We start from the raw sequence: 16,476 nt of genomic DNA on the forward strand, positions 1-16,476 counted from the left end.
ATTTCCACGAAGTGATGAATCACATCTCAACCTCATCGAATATTTACATTCCCCACGGGGCCACGTATCCCAGCGCCCTTTGAATCAGCCAATCAGCAACGAGGGCGCTGTCCCTAACGCGGCGTCGTCACGCGATTTTCGCGCCAAAAACCGGATTGGCGCCAAAGCTGCGGAGCCGAGGCTGCAAACGCAAAAGGCGATGAAAGTAAAAACAAGAAGAGCGATATGGCGGTTTTGTTTTCTCTTCGTATCATTGACGCCTTTTCACCTCAGATAAACTCGCGCTCGGTTATCAGGACGAAGAAATGTGGTGAACGGCGTTCGCTACCCAAGGATGGAGGCAATGTGAAGTGTTCTTGTGATGGTCATGAAGCGCGATGTGGTGGTTACAAAGCCGCTTGACCAACGACCAATGTTGGTGGTTGTGGTTGTGGTTGTGACGATGAACCTGCACACTCGAAATAATTTTCCTCTCAGGAACTCCGTCGGTGCTCGACGTCGACGTCACCGTCCTTATACGGACGGAGGAGCGACGTGATGGCGGGAACGAGGTGACGAGGCAGGGGAGGCTCGAGTGGAGCTGACCCACGTCCCTCGGACTGGACCCAGTCGGACCGACATCGCAGCCAAATAACCGCCGCACTCCCCGGGCCAGGGCAAGGAAATCCCTGCGCCAGATTCCATGCGAGACCGCGCCAACCATGGCGCCTCCGGTATCAGCGGAACTGAGGAATGAAATGTTGGGAATATGAGCAGGGGGGGTGAGTGGGGGGAGGGGAGGATTGAGTGTTGTTGGAGGTAATTGAGCGATGTTCGCCTCGAATGGGACAACACCTCCTCGACACAATCAACACCAACATCGAAGAGTCGGGTAAATCTAAGGGTGTGTGCCAGACATGTTCAAAGGGTAACCCTAACCCCCCAACGAGCAGAGGGGGCCTTCCTCGGGATTAAATTCATCGCGTTTGAGCAAAATGGAAACAAATGAAGTTCTTGTGCGTTTGGAGGCCGCGGTTTGGAGAGAATGGGTGTCCGAGTCACAGAACACACACAAGAGGGGGGGGGGGATGGAGAGGGGCGTTATGGAGCCGAGGAGGGGGGCTGAGACGGCGAGGGGCCTGTGTGGGGAGGGGGGCTGGGAAAGAAGCGAGAAGTCATGGAGAATAGGACGAGGTACTTCTACTATGGGGGGGGGGGGTCCAGGGTGGGGTCTGGTGATCTGGACCTGTGTGGAGGGGGCGGCACACTGGTGGGGTGGAACCAGATTGGAGGGGGGTGAAGAAGTATGGAACTGAAAGGGTATCGAGGGGGGTATAACCGGTGGGGGCGGGGGTGGGGCGGAACCACAGGTGTGAGGAAGACAACACCAGGTGGGGGGATAGGGAACAGGGCACGGGGGGGGGGCAGTGGAGAAGTTCCCACGTGCTATTGAAGGGATTTTCTCAAGACGATGTTCTCTAACTTCCCTAATGACGATGAGTTGTAAAACAGCAGGAGGTGTAATCGATAAAGAGCCGATTTCCGCGCATTATCAATGAGGAAGAGAGCTGTTGATTTACTCTGAGAGAGCACTGAACAGCTTTGTTAACACCAAGACCACGTTAACGCTTTGTTAACACCAAGTACAGTATACTGGACCTCGAGCTAACTGCTTGTGTAGTTAACTCAGTACAGTATACTAGACCTCGAGCTAACTGCTTGTGTAGTTAACCCAGTACAGTATACTCGACTAGACCACTAGTACGAGCAGATTCGACGTTTTCTATTCGGCTTTCATTTACACATTGTAAGTTCTGATGTTGCTCCAGTAACACCGGGTTCACCTCCACGTCCACGTCATATTCACAAATCCGTTCTTTCACGTGGGAAATCCTTAATAAACATACCTTCTTCATGAATGTATGACGTGTTGATAAGGTGATGTCATTCTGATCATGGTCCAGGTATGAACCGTACGATGGACGCCGGAGGACTTGGAGCCGATATTCTGTCGGAATGGAATGGTCTCCTGTGGCCTTAGCATGGTATTCTGTGAGCACAGCATGGTGTTCTATGAGAGCAGTATGGTGTTCTGTGAGCACAGCATGGTGTTCTATGAGAACAGTATGGTGTTCTGTGAGCACAGCATGGTAATCAGTCAGTCATAGTGATTCAGTCCATAAACACCTCAGTCGTTATTGCTTGAACCAAACACATGATTTTGATTAAACTTGGCCACAAGATTCATATCTGATGCCTAACGAAGACGTATCGACCACATCAAAATCTGCGCTCATTAAGGGGTCCCTGGGAGGGGGGGGGAGAGGTTTTGACCCCCACCAAATTAAGTCTTCCCTTTCTTCTCCAAAACCACACACACGGTTTTGATTAAACTTGATCATAACCTTCATCACCCGTGACGTACCAAAGTTTGTTCATTTCATGAAAAAAATTTAATCTATAGGTATTTATGTTCTTCTCCATTACATATTTCATATTTTGTGGGTCATCCGCACCTTCCGGTGGTCCCCGGGTTTCTAATGCAGCCACTGCCAGGTGAGCACCCAGGGGCATTGTCCCGATTTTTAGTATTATTGTTCGACCATTTTTTTCCGCTTTTTTTTTACTTTTTTTTTTTCTCAGTGTCCACTAATTTGTCCGATTGACACAAAATTTTCGGGGTATGAGCCCGAAAATTCCCATTGAGAATATTTCAATTGTCATTGTGACATTATATGTCACGTGATATGGCAGCCATCTTGGATTCAACACCAAAAAAAAATTAAGCATTTTATCTCTGAAACCCTTGATTGGCAAAAATTGAAAGCACATCTCATTATAAATAAGGGACTGCAAGGGTGACGTCATCGGTGAAGTGGGACACCAGCCATAAAAGTTTTAATTGAAATCCTGCTTTACAATTGAGATTCAGTGTGTATGTCCAGGCCAAAACATTTTTACCAATTGAGCTTTTGTCATCAAATCTTCAACAAACCTTTATTATGAGATGATGGAGTACACATATTAATAAAATGTAAAATCATTTCTTAACTGTCGTCTTCGTCAAGTTTAGTTCGAGTACAAAGTGGACGTGGACCGCGGAAGGGCTTCACATTTTCAGATGCTTTTAAGTTTATCTGTAATAATAATACCATATATCTGAGATAGGTCTTTTATATATATATATATATATATATATATATATATATATATATATATATATGTATATATATATATATGTATATATATATATATATATATATATATATATATATATATATATATATATATATATATATATATATATATATATATATATGTATATATATATATATGTATATATATATATATATATATATATATATATATATATATATATATATATATATATATATTGTTACGGCTGTGGAAATTCGCAAACCACCATTCAGGTCCCGTAGGTGAGATAACTCTAAGTACATGTGTAGTTAGCCCCAAACCTGTTTTTAGAGGGAATTTATGTGATTCATTCGGGCTGCGACGCTTTGAGATAGCCGTTTTTCTGTTCTATCTTTATTTTGAACCGCCATAACCATCAAACCACCACCAAAAACCCTCCACCACCCTCACCTCTCTCCTTCTACGGCCATTCCCGCACCACCTGTGAACACTGAGCGTCGGGCTGTCTTGGGCTCGTTCAAGCGATACGCACCGAGCCGCGAGTGCAAATAGCGGCCTTTCCGAGGGAGAATTCGGATCAAGAATGCTACACGCCCACTTCTGATCCGTCCAATCAGCAAGCGCGGAGCGGCTTGGCCCCGCCTCCAGGCGCGTCCGTGTGAAATCGAAATATGCAAATTCTAGGATCAGGGGAGGTTCACGCCCACTTTTCCTCCGTCCAATGGGCGAGCGTGGCTCCGCCCCCGAGCTCATCCTGATCTGGAAATTTGCATATAGTTTCTCCTGCGGGCCTATAAAACGCCGAGCGCAAGGCGAATCGTGGCAGAGTCCGTTTTGGTGGCAGAGAGTGAGAGTTTTGGTAAGAGAGTCATCGAGCAGAGTGTGGCAGCAGCAGAGTGTGGCAGCAGCAGAGTGTGGCAGCAGCAGAGTGTGGCAGAGAGTGGAGTCGGGTGGCCAAGGCACCGAGTTGGGTTCTGCAGTCGGCTGAGGAGAGTTGGGGGAAGAGGCCAAGGAGCTCGGGTCCGAGGCGAGAAGGACGGCGGTCAGCGACGAGGTCGCGGTGGGAGATCGCTCGTCGCGGGACCTAAGCCAGCCAGCCATTCTCCCTCCCCCAGAGCATCAACAATTCCCCCTTTTCCCCCGTGCTGAGATAATGCAACAAAGGGGGCCCTGTTCCCACCCCACTCCAAACGTCGTGCCAATGAAACCCGCGAAGGAGCACAGAGTCGGGGCACAGCCACGCGGCCACGTCTGTGGCTCGTCCGCCAACGCGTCATGAGAACGCGGGTAGGACCCACCCGGTCTCGCGGACCTGGCCGCTCCTTCAGATCCCGCGCACATATTGGCCTACAGGCCCTTCTGCCCCCTTGTCTATGAGGGTGGCTTCTTTCCTTTGCTTTTGAGTAAATGTGTGTTGGCGCCGTGTCTTGTAAAGTAGAACTGTGTCAGTGTTGCAGTGTGTACGTGTATTCGGTTGTAACTCTGCGTCGTTGTTTCTTTTGTTTTCCTGATATAGGTGCATTTTGACTGTTTGGCTGTATATGTGTGCTTTCCGTGTGTCGCGTAATAAATGTGCATTGTGTGAACTGTTTTCCCATTTCGCTTCGTCTTTTCTTTATTGACTCTCCATCCTGCTTTACGTAAAGGGTTCGTAGTGGGCTTAATACGCCCGATAATTAATCGGAACCGTCAAGGCCGACGATAACACCGCTCGGTTATCCCGATAGCATGGAATGGACCGCTTAAGCGGTTCGTGTCCGGAGTCGGCCTGCAGCGAGGTACGATCGCCCGGTCGACCATCCGCGCAGGTACTTAGGTAGATCAAATTTGGCGAGCAACCCTATCCTGTGCGGGTGGGCAATTGGCATGGTTGTGGTGGGGTTAAATCCCCACCCGTGACTAGCTCCCGGCGTTGTTCCGAGAGGGTCACGACAGAATTGTCCGTTCCGGTGGGCGAGGCGGCCGCCATTCGAGTCGAGCGGCCGATCGCATGCCGGCGGGCACGAATTCGCAACTATATATATATATATATATATATATATATATATATATATATATATATATATATATATATATATATATATATATATATATATATATATATCAGTTCGTCTAATATAGATCTGTAAAGTAGAACAGACACGCCATTTGAACGACATTGTGCCGTTCACAGTATGCTCGCTGTGCAAACTCAAACCCTGTAACCTCGTCCCTTCCCTCCTCTCTCATGGGGTGTTCATTTGCCGTGACTGGACCTTGCACGTGGTTGTACCGAGATATGACGTGGTTCCTCGTACTATTAATTTGCAATTGGTTGCTGGCTTTGACACCAAGACGAATTTTTATTATGGACTCAAGGTATCAAAAAGTTACAGATATCAAACAAACAGTTTGAAATGGAGCACACCTTAAATTGCATCAGATGTGGCAATAAAAGCGAGTTGTTGCTCCCACCTTGCCGACTCGATGACAGAAGACGCCATTTGCGTTTTTGCCGCCGAAGTCCCGACTCCATTCAGAATCCCGTGTGGGCAACGGGCAACTTGCACGTCGCTTCAACGATGAGAAATGACGGTTCATCGTGACCCATCAAGCTCTGTTTGTCTTGCTCAAACAAATCCACAAAATGCTGATCTCATTTCGATCGAGGCCGACACTTTGGTCACTGTTCAGTTTCAGGCAAAACAAACTTTATGATTCAATGGAAATTTTGATGATAACTGGGGTTTTTTAAAATTGATTAATTGGATTAATCTCTGCTTGGAAAAATTATGGATACTGTTGGGTTTGTGTGTGCGTGTGCGCGTGTGTGCGTGTGTGCGTGTGTGTGTGTGTGTGTGTGTGTGTGTGTGTGTGTGTGTGTGTGTGTGTGTGTGTGTGTGTGTGTGTGTGTGTGTGTGTGTGTGTGTGTATGTGTTTTTTTCCTCAAATGTCAGACAGATGAACCATCAGATAAACATTTTGCTCGAGTGTGCAGAAATAATGTCCACTTCAAACCAAACAACGGTCTTCATCTCATCGTATGTTTGGTTATTCCCAAACTCCTCCCATATTATTTTAATTTTACCGATTAATAACAAACTCCTCCCACATTATTTTAATTTTACCAATCAACACCAAACTCCTCCCATATTATTTTAAATTTAACAATCAACACCAAACTCCTCCCATATTATTTTAATTTTACCGATCAACACCAAACTCCTCCCACATTATTATAATTTTACAGATCAATACCAAACTCCTCCCATATTATTTTAATTTTACCGATTAATAACAAACTCCTCCCATATTATTTTAATTTTACCGATCAACACCAAACTCCTCCCACATTATTATAATTTTACCGATTAATAACAAACTCCTCCCATATTATTTTAATTTTACCGATTAATAACAAACTCCTCCCATATTATTTTAATTTTACCGATCAACACCAAACTCCTCCCATATTATTTTAATTTTACCGATCAACACCAAACTCCTCCCATATTATTTTAATTTTACAGATTAATAACAAACTCCTCCCACATTATTTTAATTTTACCGATTAATAACAAACTCCTCCCATATTATTTTAATTTTACCGATTAATAACAAACTCCTCCCATATTATTTTAATTTTACCGATCAACACCAAACTCCTCCCACATTATTTTAATTTTACCGATCAACACCAAACTCCTCCCACATTATTATAATTTTACCGATTAATAACAAACTCCTCCCATATTATTTTAATTTTACCGATTAATAACAAACTCCTCCCATATTATTTTAATTTTACCGATCAACACCAAACTCCTCCCACATTATTATAATTTTACCGATTAATAACAAACTCCTCCCATATTATTTTAATTTTACCGATTAATAACAAACTCCTCCCATATTATTTTAATTTTACCGATCAACACCAAACTCCTCCCATATTATTTTAATTTTACCGATCAACACCAAACTCCTCCCATATTATTTTAATTTTACCGATTAATAACAAACTCCTCCCACATTATTTTAATTTTACCAATTAATAACAAACTCCTCCCATCTTATTTTAATTTTACCGATTAATAACAAACTCCTCCCATATTATTTTAATTTTACCGATCAACACCAAACTCCTCCCATATTATTTTAATTTTACCGATCAATACCAAACTCCTCCCACATTATTATAATTTTACCGATTAATAACATACTCCTCCCATATTATTTTAATTTTACCGATCAACACCAAACTCCTCCCATATTATTTTAATTTTACCGATCAATACCAAACTCCTCCCATATTATTTTAATTTTACCGATCAATACCAAACTCCTCCCATATTATTTAAATTTTACCAATCAACAACAAACTCCTCCCACATTATTATAATTTTACAGATCAATACCAAACTCCCATATTATTTAAATTTTACCGAATAATAACAAACTCCTCCCATATTATTTTAATTTTACTGATCAACACCAAACTCCTCCCATATTATTTTAATTTTACTGATCAACACCAAACTCCTCCCACATTATTTTAATTTTACCGATGAATAACAAACTCCTCCCACATTATTTTAATTTTACAGATTAATAACAAACTCCTCCCATATTATTTTAATTTTACCAATCAACACCAAACTCCTCCCACATTATTATAATTTAACCAATCAACAACAAACTCCTCCCACATTATTTGAATTTTTCCAATCAACACCAAACTCCTCCCACATTATTATAATTGAACCAATCAACAACAAACTCCTCCCACATTATTTTAATTTTCCCGATCAATACCAAACTCCTCCCACATTATTTTAATATAACCAATCAACACCAAACTCCTCCCACATTATTGTAATTTAACCAATCAACACCAAACTCCTCCCACGTTATTATAATTTTACCAATCAGACCCAAACTCCTCCCACATTACTTTAATTTTACCAATCAACACCAAACTCCTCCCACATTATTTTAATTTCACCAATCAACACCAAACTCCTCCCACATTATTTTAATTTTACCAATCAACACCAAACTCCTCCCACATTATTTTAATTTAACCAATCAACACCAAACTCCTCCCACATTATTTTAATTTTACCAATCAACACCAAACTCCTCCCACATTATTTTAATTTAACCAATCAACCCCAAAAGTGACTTACGTACTCACACCCCTCCCCCCACCCCTCGTCAGGTTGTCCAGTGAAGGTGTGGATGGATTGTTGAAAGATGAAAGTCTCATCATTCTCACAAGGAAAAGGACAGGGTTTTAAAGAGACCAAAGACATGGATGTGGAAGTGTGGAATCCTGTTCAGTGAACCTTTTTGTGTACAGTTCCACCATGAAGGATACGAAGTATTACTTTCATCACAGACGTCGAGATATTCCTCATCCCTATCTGATATTTCATATCCTGTTTGGCATCTGCAGGTACATTCGCTGGTCATGTGTGAAATGAATGAAATTGCAATGAAGAATCGATATGAAAATAAGAGTGTGACAGGGTGCTGCAGAGGTAGAGCAATCCGAGTCTACTAGTATAAGCTGGGAGACGTTAAAGATCCCACGGTGCCCCTTGCGAAGAGTTTGAGAGCTGTCGCCGGTACCAAGACCAAACTCCAGATTCCTGTCCAAATCACCTTCAGTCGAATGTCAGGCCTGGCCAGCTTGTTCGTGAAAGACAAATTGGGCCAACCTTGCATGTTCTAAATGAACCACTGCCACTCCCCATATACAATGGAACATGGTCTGTTACCCTTGTAGTGGGGCAACTTAGCTAAATATAGCATAACAATTGTGCATTTTGTGAGGAAAGCACCAAATTTGGCACACGAGTAGCCTATCATATTATGAACAGACTTGGATATTGGGCCATCTCAAACTTTTTGATGGCAGTGAAAAATGGCTGCCACAGCCATCAGCGGCTGAATTTGAGATGGCCCAATATCCAAATCTGTTCATAATATGATTGGCTACTAGTGTGCCAAATTTGGTGCTTTCCTCACAAAACGCACAATTGTTATGCTAAGTTGCCCCACTATTGTAGAAGAAGGATGAAAGAATCAACACAATGAGAGCAGCTGGCACGACGCAACTACTAGGGTATGTTCAGTTAGCAAGTGGCTTGCTATCGCTTGCCAAGCCAGCCGTTCCATATCAACTGCTTTGCAAGCAATCATGGAAAGTGGTGTGTGTGTGTGTGTGTGTGTGTGTGTGTGTGTGTGTGTGTGTGTGTGTGTGTGTGTGTGTGTGTGTGTGTGTGTGTGTGTGTGTGTGTAAGATCCACTTCTGCCGCTTGCTTGTATTAAGAGGAAATGATGGGAACTCGACACTTCACATCCACGGATATTTGTCGTATTTTCTATGTTTTCATGAGTCCGATTTGCATCCAGGAACACAACAACAATTATGATTAACCACCTTGAAATTGTCATTCTTTCATTTAGAGGCTGACATTATGTTTAAAAGACGATTTGAGTTACAGATTTCAAGCTTGCAATGGGAGGTTAAAAGTGCTCCGGACAGGTCACTGAAAACACACACACACACACACACACACACACACACACACACACACACACACACACACACACACACACACACACACACACACACACACACACACACACACACACGGCCTCGTTCACCTTCATAAGTTCCATATTAGTTTGATTCCCTACAAATTTCACCTTCCGGATGACGGAGAAAGCTGAAATTTTGCGTCCCGATGGACACCAAAGCCGGTACATCAGGGGGAAAAAATTACAGAATTGGCAGACAACATCAAGAAATGAAAATATAAATAAATGAAAATAAATAAATGAAAATAAATCAAATACAGGTGAGCAACCCAAGACAATGGGGAAGCATGGTTCGTATGCTTACACAATGTGTAGTAAGCACACTCTGCTAGTGTGTGTGTGTGTATGTATATATATATATATATATATATATATATATATATATATATATATATATATATATATATATATATATATATATATATATATACAGTATATACTTTTCTCAGAGATGTGGTGTCTACATTTTCAACATGAAGCCCCCCAAAAAACACATTTTGAACCGTCGGACGCTGTTTGGGTTCATTTGCAAACCATGCAGTTGTTTTTATTTTATTTTATTACAATCCAAACAGTTCTGGCTGTTTTGATGTTAAGAAGCTTTTCATGAGCCTTCTGAGCTCTATCCAATTTCAATAACTCATGAAGGCAGTAAATAGTCACACGTGATCATGAAAAGCCTTCCCCCTCGAGCCCCCCACATGTTACATACGCGGTGAATGCGAGTTTAGAGGTTGGGGGAAGTGCAGAAAAAAAATGAGGAATTCAAGGAGTGGAAGAAAAAAGGGAGAGGATTTCATGAGAAAGGAACGGGTGATGGAAATATCCCATAATTTCTCGTTTATCATTTGTGGATGGCTCTCCGAGGGAAAGAAAGTGTCTACATTCAGTCACTTGGTTGCACTATTTTTGGTTTCTGGTGTTGCCAAGGCACACCCGCAACCAGTTGGTCTTGCCTTTTTGGTCGCATGAACACCTTTTACTTGTGTTTGAGTAGTTTTCACTTTCCAACCCTGATGTTTCAGTTGCCTTGCGTGGTGTGTGACAGACTGACGGTCACGGTGTGGATGGAATCGGTTGCTGTGTGCGTGGAGGTTTGGATGAGACGTTCAGCATTTAAACGGATAACAACATGGACAATCCCCATATGTTGGCATCCATGGGGAGGAGGAACCTCCTTCTTAGGAAATGCCTCACTGAGTGCGCTGAGAAAGGCGGCGCCATTGTTGTGGCATCGCTGGTACTCAGAGTCCCCCAGAAGTGACGTCACTACCCTCCCAATCTCAGTGGCTGTTTGTCTCATCTAACGGTCCTCTATTATGTGTCGTGTATTCGCCTGTTTATCCATGTGTGTGAGATGGGTGTGGCAATTCCACAACGAGCCTTAGAACCTGTTAAAAAAAAACAAAATGGACCAGTTGAGGGATGACACAGACACGATAGCACCGTGTGACCTTTTTACGTGCTCCGATCTCATCCCATTCTCTCAACATGATGTTCTCCCGAAGGAATTGGGTCAGCTTATACCACGAGCTCTGCGGTCGAGTTGCCAAATCGTAATGGCCTTTGTCCGGTGTGCATTCGCACTCATACCTAGGGCAATGGCTAAATCCGCTCGGCTTTTTGTCTTATCTCTCCGACTGCCTTTCCTTCACGAGCACCAAATGGCACCGCAAGCAGCTCTCTCTCCAGCGAAGGGATTACAGGACGATGTATGATTGCTATGGTTGTTCGGACGAGAATCCGAGCCAACGGTGCAACAGCGATGGACTCCATATGAGCTTCCACGTCCATCTGAGCCTTGATAAGAGAGCGAGAGGGGGGAAAAAAAACAGACGACATGGCTTCAATTGGCATCATAAATGTGAGCTGCTTGGCCCACTGCCCATTCCCCGTCCCGCAATAAAGGACACCAACACGTTGCTAATAATAGAAGCACATGCTAAAAATACCTGCAATTTCACAGCCACTCTTTTCACCATGGTGGATGCACAATATCCCACATGATGCACGTTCCAAGTGGGCTTCTTTTCAGGAGAGCTGTTTCATCTGGCTTTGATTCAGGGTCCCGACTCGAAACTTTCCCCCTGGTGTTTCGTGGCAGGGGCGTTGCATCAATGAGTACGACGTCCCACGGTCGCCGAAGCTGTGGGGAATCGGTTGCTGTCGGTGGACGTTATAGATCCAACCGGGTCTTTCGCAAAGAGCAGGTGATCGGTTACTGCGGGCATCCTGGAACTAATTCCAAAACCTGCCCTGACTGACTCCTGAGAAGGCAAGGGAAAGCCATGCGGCAGAACCCTTTGCCAAGGAACTGCTTCGGCAGCACCGCATGCCATGCATGGTGCAATGATGATGATGATGAAGATGTGGACAGCATCCTGGCAAAATCTCCAATTTCCTGCCCAACTCCTACCTGCTGAAAGGCAACAGCAAACTGCCCAATATTACCATCACCAAGACTGTTTCCGAAGCAAGGAACCTGTCCTCGGGCAGACGACTGGACAAAACATTCAATGTCCCTTCGGACACAACACCAACGTGATATGATCAAGTCAGGCTTTATTGCTGTAGTTGGCGAAATGGATGAAATATTTGCTGGAAATGAGACATGGTTTAATGAGGAAAGAAGTTGGAGGACAGGACTAGATGGCCATAAGATGTATGGGTGTGATCGGAAAGAGACAATCGGAGGAGGTGTGGCAATCTGGGTAAACGGCAGGACACGAGAGAGACAGAGAGACAGAGACTGAATGAATTAAGGAGGGAATCAATGCGGAGGATTCTGTAAGGATAGAGATTCACCCAAAACAGCATTGGAGTATCAGGAGAAACCCAAATAGACGAAGATAAAGTCATCAGGAGGAACCTGGAGAGGATTCGGGTTTCGGATGCTGCTCCTCAACCCTCAACGCCATCCAGGCACAGCCAGGTGAACCTCACAAAAAATATTTGCAATATTCACCCCTCCATAGACAAAGAGAGAGAAAAAAAGAAGGATTTGGAGAAGAAGAAAGCATGCACACGAACAGAAAAAAAAACACACACACACACACACACACACACACCAACCCATCTATTCATTATCCAGAAATACCTTACTGTTACTGTTTCTCTTACCTTACCACCACAGAATGTACACAGGAATACAGCAGCACACAAATCAATACACAGGCCCTCTCTTGATTATGAACTTCCCCTTCAGGTGAATCATTACAGTTAACATCTTGTGTGCAAGGAGCTTAGAACGGCAGAGTAAGGCCATTCGATTTCAGGAAGGTAAACTTTGAAAGAAAGAGGAGACAGTTAGGTTTTCTACATTGGGACAAACTAACAGTTAGTTCGTTCGTTTTCGTTTCTCTCTCTCTCTCTCTCCCTCTCCCTCCCTCCTCCCCCACTCTCATACTTCTGCCAGTGAACATAGCCATTCTATGGTGTGTGATTCACATGTCATGACAGTGCATACACGACCCATGGTGGTGGTGGTGGTTGTGGTGGTGGTTGTGGTGGTGGTGGTGAAGGGAGGGGCAGGATTAGAGAGGCGGAGTCCATTACTTTATAATTATGTTTTTAAGAAAAAGGTACATCCAACCAAAAAAGCAATTAGATCTACCCTGTCACTTCACCATCACAGACAGGTCGGTCGTCCCTCTCTCTTCTACCACTTCATTTCTGATGTTGTACCCTTCCTTCCTCTTTCTGTACTTTGTTTCTCCTCATGTTTCATGTTTCATCGGTCCACCATGAACCACTTCTGGTGAAACGACCTAAATCCAGGATCACTGCTCGCCTACACTCATTTGTTCCTCCTTTTTCATTTCTGTGGAAACAAGTTCCTCATCTTCTTCAACCTCATTCTTCCCTCCAGGTCTTCAAGACAACTGTTCACCACCATCTCATCCTAGGGTCCTGAGTTCGAGCCCCGTTTTCCACTGAATTAACACCAGGGGGTTGACTCAGCCTGTCATCCTTCCGAGGTCGGTGTTATGAGCACTAGTATACTGGTAATCGGGGCACTGCATCAGCGGCATAGCCACGCCCTTAACCAATGATGCAACCAGCAGCCAAAAAGGCAGCACACGATGGGAACAACAATCTCAGATCGTCCCGAATCCAAAACCATGATATTCTCCCCTTGTCAATCCCACCGCCCCAACCCCTCCTTCCAGTTTTTCCTCCTGAGAGATTCCTTCTGTATCCATTTTGTCCACCCCATGCATCCTTTCCTTTCCCTCATTCCTCCCTCCACCAATTGTTTGTCCACATCTGCCTCCATCTTGGCCTTCAACTCTGCCGTCAGTGTTCTCCCCTCTCTCTGCTGTTTATTTTGCCCTGTTGTAGCCTGATCCGTCCAGTGTACTAATACTAGCTCTTCCACAAGACTCGACTTTGTATACAAAACAAAGATGAGCATTACCATTCTTTTCCATTGCAATGAATGGATTGGATCGAAAAGCACGTGAATTTAAAAAAGCCATAGAAGAGCCACCTACGTGTGGCTGTGGAACCTAACCCCATTTTTGCATAGGCCTTTAGTTTTACCAACCACGGATTTACCAACCAAAGGGTTTTTCAGGAACGTACTCCCTGTGCTTGGTGAGGGATATAAATAAATAAATAAATTTCAGTGGTGATGTTTGTGTCGGCCCTATTGTTCTCCTCACCACTTCTCCGCCCTTCCCAGTGATGTTAAGTTGATAAACTGTTAAATTTATTTAATGTGGTGTCAATGGTTAATGTCACTCATGCTTGATGGGCCAAATGGCCTCCACCTGCATTAAAGTTCCCGTATATCCTTGTCTATCCTTGTCGGAGCTTGAAAATGCTGGCTTGCACACTTCCCCTTTTGGGTTGTTGTTTCTGGTGTCCTGTTAGATGCAGTAAAAGAATAGTGATTGCACAGTGGATTAAATTTTCACCCTATTCCGAAGTCAACCGTCCCTTTCCTCCAGGCGATGCATCCATCCATCGTCAGTGGAGGGATGGGGATGTCACAGCTATTGAGAAGAGATCAAGAAATAATAAAAAAGGAGGAAGAGGAAAGGTATATAAGACAGGCATTACGGTTAGTGGAGACACTTGAATTGCTACGTCATATGACATCCAGCAAGCTGTTGACCTTAACGTATTAGGCCAAGCATTGTCTAAACATAGCCGGTGACCTGCGCAACCTTCGTTCGTTCCCAAAGGTCTTTCCCAAATGATAACACATGTGACATGGCATCAGTTCCTGAAGGGATAACTCACACGGCTCCCACCAGTATCATAAAGCCTCAGCCAATCACTGATCTTCTCTGCAGCCACACCTGTCTCTGCCCGATTTAGCCCATGGTCACAGCATTGGTGATGTGACCGTTTTGGGTACTTGCGTTGTACTATTTTTAGAGATTATCATATTCCCTTGGTCGTGCCAGATAGATGGGTCAGGAAAGGTTTGGATGGTGTAAGAGTGGTGGGGATAGTGGATGGATTTTGGGGTTGGGGGTTGGTAATGTCAGGGGGATGTTGGAGCCCGAGCATTCCTGGCGTAAACTTTTGGAAAAAAATACATTATTGTTGTTGGTTTGAGTTTTCCTCTTTTTCCTTGTGTATTTACATCCAAAGCAGGCCACTAATGCCAGATAACTTCTTTTTTTTGATATATAGATATCTTGTGTGATTTTGATCATTAGGCCATATTGCCACCCTAACCCCAGCTCAGAGCCAGTATTATTGCCAAAGCACTTTGACTCGTCGACACTCCCGAGTGCCAAACGAATGAAGTCACCCACCATATCACATGCAGTTGAATTGTGTGTCACATGGCTTTACATCATTGTGATGTTTTTGTTTTTTTTTAAACTCCAAACGCCAGCAGGACCACAAGCTGTGTGCAATGCGGGACATCCACACGGAGTCATGATGTACCATGCCATATGCAGGGCGTTGGTACTGCCAAAGCAGTTACGAGGTGACAATCCTGGTGTGGTCACCGCTCCGACTCAGGAAGTCAGAGCAGGAATTTGGAATTTGTTCTTGATGCCGGCGATAGCTCGCATACTGCTCACAAAGGACACCGTGGGATCTTCAACGTCCACCAACGAATGCTGGCAGATGGGGCACCCGGTTAAACGTCCATCCAAGGGATGGCACACGCATTGGTGAATCACCCTACCTGTGAAACAGCAGTGTGGCAGTTTATAGGTGTGTCGAGATTCGAACCAAGGCTATACAGCTTAGAGGCGCATGTGCAGATCTTAAGGCCATCCTGCCAGCCTTTAGTGGCGGTAGGTGTTGTAAATATTTTTGTCTGCAACATGTAGTGTTAATATATAACAACGACTCATTGCTGTCAAGGCAGGTGTATGACTCTCCTCATCCTTCGGTCGTGCTGATGGGCCGACCTCTTCCACGAGGCGCCATCAAGGTTGAATCTCACACTGACATGACTCAGCTCATGTTGGAGTGCCCAACTAATCACGGACGTTACAACACACTCACATTTCCACGGCTATCTTGGGCAGACAGCTCACCAGCCTGTCGTTTGCTATTTTATCAAGCACTGCCTTCTGTCTACCGTTTGAACCACACTTTCCTTGGAGCGTCGGTCTTGGATTCAAACAGGGCGGACCTTGCAAAATGTTCATGATGAAGACGGGCAGAGGCAGAAAAGACACTGAATATAAATAAAGAAACATTACATGTACAATGGAATGACCTCTCGTCAAGCCTAATTCTGGGCCTTGCATGTCAGGCCTAATTCTGGGCCTT

The 16,476-nt window shown here is 44.1% G+C and overlaps 1 protein-coding gene and 1 long non-coding RNA gene across 3 annotated transcripts in view; one reads left to right on the forward strand and one right to left on the reverse strand.

Moving 5' to 3' along the window:
- Positions 1-1,376: 1,376 nt before the first annotated feature.
- LOC147019343 (uncharacterized) overlaps positions 1,377-16,476 on the reverse strand; it is a 104,276-nt gene continuing 89,176 nt past the window's right edge. For both annotated transcript variants that reach the window (XR_015062748.1, XM_085899767.1), the window contains exon 5: positions 1,377-2,029. Coding sequence is in view for 1 of the 2 variants with exons in the window: in XM_085899767.1 (XP_085755893.1) it covers positions 1,707-2,029 (323 nt within the window). In the remaining variant the exon portion in view is untranslated. The remainder of the gene's footprint in view (positions 2,030-16,476) is intronic.
- On the forward strand, positions 11,962-14,508 carry LOC147019344 (uncharacterized). The gene is made up of 3 exons (XR_015062833.1): positions 11,962-12,658; positions 12,860-12,931; positions 13,595-14,508. It is a non-coding gene; the product is annotated as an uncharacterized LOC147019344 (long non-coding RNA).

The sequence above is a fragment of the Eptatretus burgeri genome, chromosome 10 (assembly GCF_056783735.1).
Source record: "Eptatretus burgeri isolate ZD-2024b chromosome 10, Ebu_testis_v1, whole genome shotgun sequence".
Taxonomy (NCBI): Eukaryota; Metazoa; Chordata; class Myxini; order Myxiniformes; family Myxinidae; genus Eptatretus; species Eptatretus burgeri.